Consider the following 3,361-nt stretch of genomic DNA (forward strand, 5'->3'; position numbering starts at 1 on the left):
AAATGTCATAATAGGTAGGTATGGTGACTATTTTGACAAAGGTATAAGGAGGCTTATGTGTGATAGAGTGTATCATATGATGGTGTTTGGATGTACCTGCTAAGTTTGCACTAACTCTCGAGATGAAAAAGGGCGATGCACGGAATCGAGGAGGCTAGCAAATTACGAAATGATAGGAGTGCGTATAATCCATGGACTCGCATTAGTCATAAAGAACATCAGCGGGTTTTAATGCCAGAGTCATCATGATCCCTGCCGCGTCCAAAGACCGAATCAACGCAGCGGTGTATATTTTAATTTAGCCTAGCAGCCGGTAGCAACAAATGAGAAGGCGGTATGCCTTGTGATCACGCCTTGCGATCAGGCGTACTCGTATGGTATTATACACGCCTAAGCGAAACCCGCCCCTACAGTTCAACTCAACATGTCGTAATAATATGCTTTTTAGAATTGAGGTTAAACGCTAAACGATCATGCTTGTTGTATGTTGCATCGCCTTCCGATTTGGCGCGTGTGGTGGTTGCCATGCTGGCGGCCAGTCGACGGCTCAGTCAAAGGCACAGGCAGCGCTACAACTATACCTGGCCATGGAAAGCCCGGCCCGGCCGGCCTGGCCCGACACTGCCCCCGGGCCGTGCTCGGGTCTAGATTTTGAGCCCGAAGGCCGGGCCGGGCCCGTGGTTTTTACATTTTCCTAAATGTTGGGCCGGGCCAGCCCGAAGCCCGACAAGCTTTTACGTGTTCGGGCCGGGTTCGGGCCCAGAAAACAGGCCCAATGGCCGGGCCAGGTCAGGCCCGAGCCTAGATTTTTTGCGCCAGCCCGGCCCGAGGTATGGCCAGGTATAGCTACGACTGATGCATCTGTCGGTCCAGCGCGGATGGGGTGGGGGAGGGGGGTTAGGGAACGAAATAGTGGGTCAGTGCATGAAATAAGACCCTTTAAGGGTCATTTAGTAAAAATAATACTGGCTGCTGCAACCTCCGGGATCGTATGAACTATAAAACGCATTCGCATGTACAAGTACTGTATTGGAGCAGTTTCTCATTACGAGGACCATGTTGGACATCGCCTGCAACTAGGACTAAACATGCAATTATCTCTCAATGAAATACAGTATATACTAATGAAACATATCTAGTTTATGCCAGCTCTGCTAGAGTGGCTCTGTTTTCCTCAAAAGAGTCAAGACCTCCAGCCCTGCTACAGTGGTTCTGTTTTCATCAAAAGAGTTGAAACGCACTGTCCTGTTTTCTGCCGGAACATGGGACGTTTCATTTCAGGCGTTGTTGGAAATATTTCTTGCACAAAATCTGCAATGTTGAGTAATTATTCATGGTTTCTATTGGCTGCACACATCACCACACAAGTACTCGACCGTGGCAGTGGAGCTAAAGGGTGCTTGTTTAATACTGTAGCAGCCACTGTCGAGTAATTCTGCCAATAGAAACCATTTTTGCATCACTTGTCTTACCACCCCTTTGTCAGCATCACCAAAACTCTGTTTTGTCTACAGCATAACAATCGGCAAGTCGCTCTTAACAGCCAACATAGCAGGGTTACTGCAACAACTTCAAAATAAAAAGGGGTAGCCATAGGCTAATAGAGTCAACACAAGTAGCTGGGGATAGTCATAGGCTAACACAAGTAGCTGGGGATAGTCATAGGCTAACACAAGTAGCTTGGGATAGTCATAGGCTAACACAAGTAGCTGCCAGAAGTTGTTGAGCAGACACGCAAGTACAACATTGATTGGCAAAAACACAGCCGAAGCAGAGCAGCAAAGCACAGCCAAGGCGCCAATTTAAGCACCGCCTGCTTCCAAATAAGACAAGTGAGCAGAACATTAGCGTGAAACAAATATGGCATTGATTCAACATATTCAAATTTCCAACTCTCTACCAACCTTAGCCCTGAGGTGGAGCTGGGGCCACTCACATTTGCTCTAAACTCTGGTAAAAGTCATCCATATTCTGCACAAATAAAATGTAAATGTAACACTGCACTTTCACAATTGTCACAAATTTATATAATCTAAAAACAACCAAGGCCCAACCTGATTCCCAGGAAAGATTTGTAACAAGAGTTCCTCTAAACGATCAATATTGACAGCTACTGGAGAGCCGACTTGATGATACACCACTCCAACGAGTCTATTTTCATCATCAAATACAAGAGCTCCATTCACAAAACCATCACATGAGTTAGCATCCAGCACAAAAGAATCTGAACCTACACAGCTGGGTAGGCCAAATATTTGTTAGTTTCAAACTAAAGACTAATATATTAGTGACAAATAAAATAAACGAGTCTAGAGCATACGTCACATGGCCATCGACGAGTGAAGGAGTGCCATATCTGAGGTCATATAAGAACAACTTCTGACCCACTACAACCTCTCCTCCAAATTCAATGGAATCACAGTGATGGAATTCTGTTTTACAAGATAGCACAGTCAAACTTATTTCCCCTTCTGTATTCTCAAAGGTCTTTGTTTGCATAGCATCTGTGGGCACAGGTAAAACATCACTGTCATCAGGAAGAGGAAAGTTTAGGACATGATGACCAAATGGAGATTCGTCTTCACGCTGTTTCATTAGAGCACTCTCAAAAAGAAGGCAATACGATCCTTGATGCGCCCTAAGATTGATGACAGGAATGAATGTATCATAACTCTCATCTTCAGCTTCAGGATCACCAATAGCAAGCATAACTAGAGCATTGGCAATTTGATCACGGCGCTCTTGATTGTGGGTAACAGGGCTAAAATAAGGCTCAGGAATAGCTGCATGGAAGAAGCCCAGTTTATCAAACTAATAGACCAAAACCCCTTGTGACCGATGTGAATTTTCAAAATTAATGCAAACCAACACAAAACATACCTGGGGGAGGTGGTGTAGGTGATTGGGGTGGCGGAGGAGATGGTGGGGGAGGCAGTGGTGGAGGTGATGGGGGAGGCAGTGGAGCAAGCCTACGTGCTTTCCGCTTCCTTAATTTGAAAAGCCACCACTTGGGGAAGTTTCTAAAGATGGCTCTTTTACGTGCCATTATCTAAAACAAGTGGCTTTTGATAAGAATTGGGACGTTACGATACAAATAGATAGTACTGTAGTACAAAAATTCAAGATGTATGCCTTAACAACATAATCATATTTCACTTTTCACATTCAATCGCCGCATGGATGGACAAGCATATGAAGCGTGAGCAAATGAGTAACGCTAGGACAGGGTTTTTTTTAGTAGTCCATGAGAAATTGTTCTGAAGGCATACCAAACAGCATAGGAGAAGAGCGGCGGCCATTTACCTGTCAGAGCTGGATGGCTAAAGTCAGCCGGAAATAGCCAAGGAGGCCGGATCTGGAC

The 3,361-nt window shown here is 45.2% G+C and overlaps 1 protein-coding gene across 2 annotated transcripts; it reads right to left on the minus strand.

Annotated features, from left to right (window-relative positions):
• Window positions 1-1,463: 1,463 nt before the first annotated feature.
• Window positions 1,464-3,361, minus strand: LOC119347386. 2 transcript variants are annotated; one of them, XM_037616164.1, is made up of 6 exons: window positions 3,304-3,361; window positions 2,881-3,049; window positions 2,321-2,783; window positions 2,055-2,238; window positions 1,905-1,971; window positions 1,464-1,813 (listed from the first exon to the last, which is right to left on the minus strand). In XM_037616164.1, the coding sequence occupies exons 2-5, from the start codon at window positions 3,044-3,046 to the stop codon at window positions 1,933-1,935; spliced, it is 852 nt and encodes a 283-aa protein (XP_037472061.1). In that variant the 5' UTR covers window positions 3,047-3,049; window positions 3,304-3,361; the 3' UTR covers window positions 1,464-1,813; window positions 1,905-1,932. The 2 variants fall into 2 exon arrangements, with proteins under 2 accessions (XP_037472061.1, XP_037472062.1); XM_037616165.1 differs by having other exon boundaries at window positions 1,464-1,816.

Source organism: Triticum dicoccoides, unplaced genomic scaffold (assembly GCF_002162155.2).
Source record: "Triticum dicoccoides isolate Atlit2015 ecotype Zavitan unplaced genomic scaffold, WEW_v2.0 scaffold66178, whole genome shotgun sequence".
Classification (NCBI taxonomy): Eukaryota; Viridiplantae; Streptophyta; class Magnoliopsida; order Poales; family Poaceae; genus Triticum; species Triticum dicoccoides.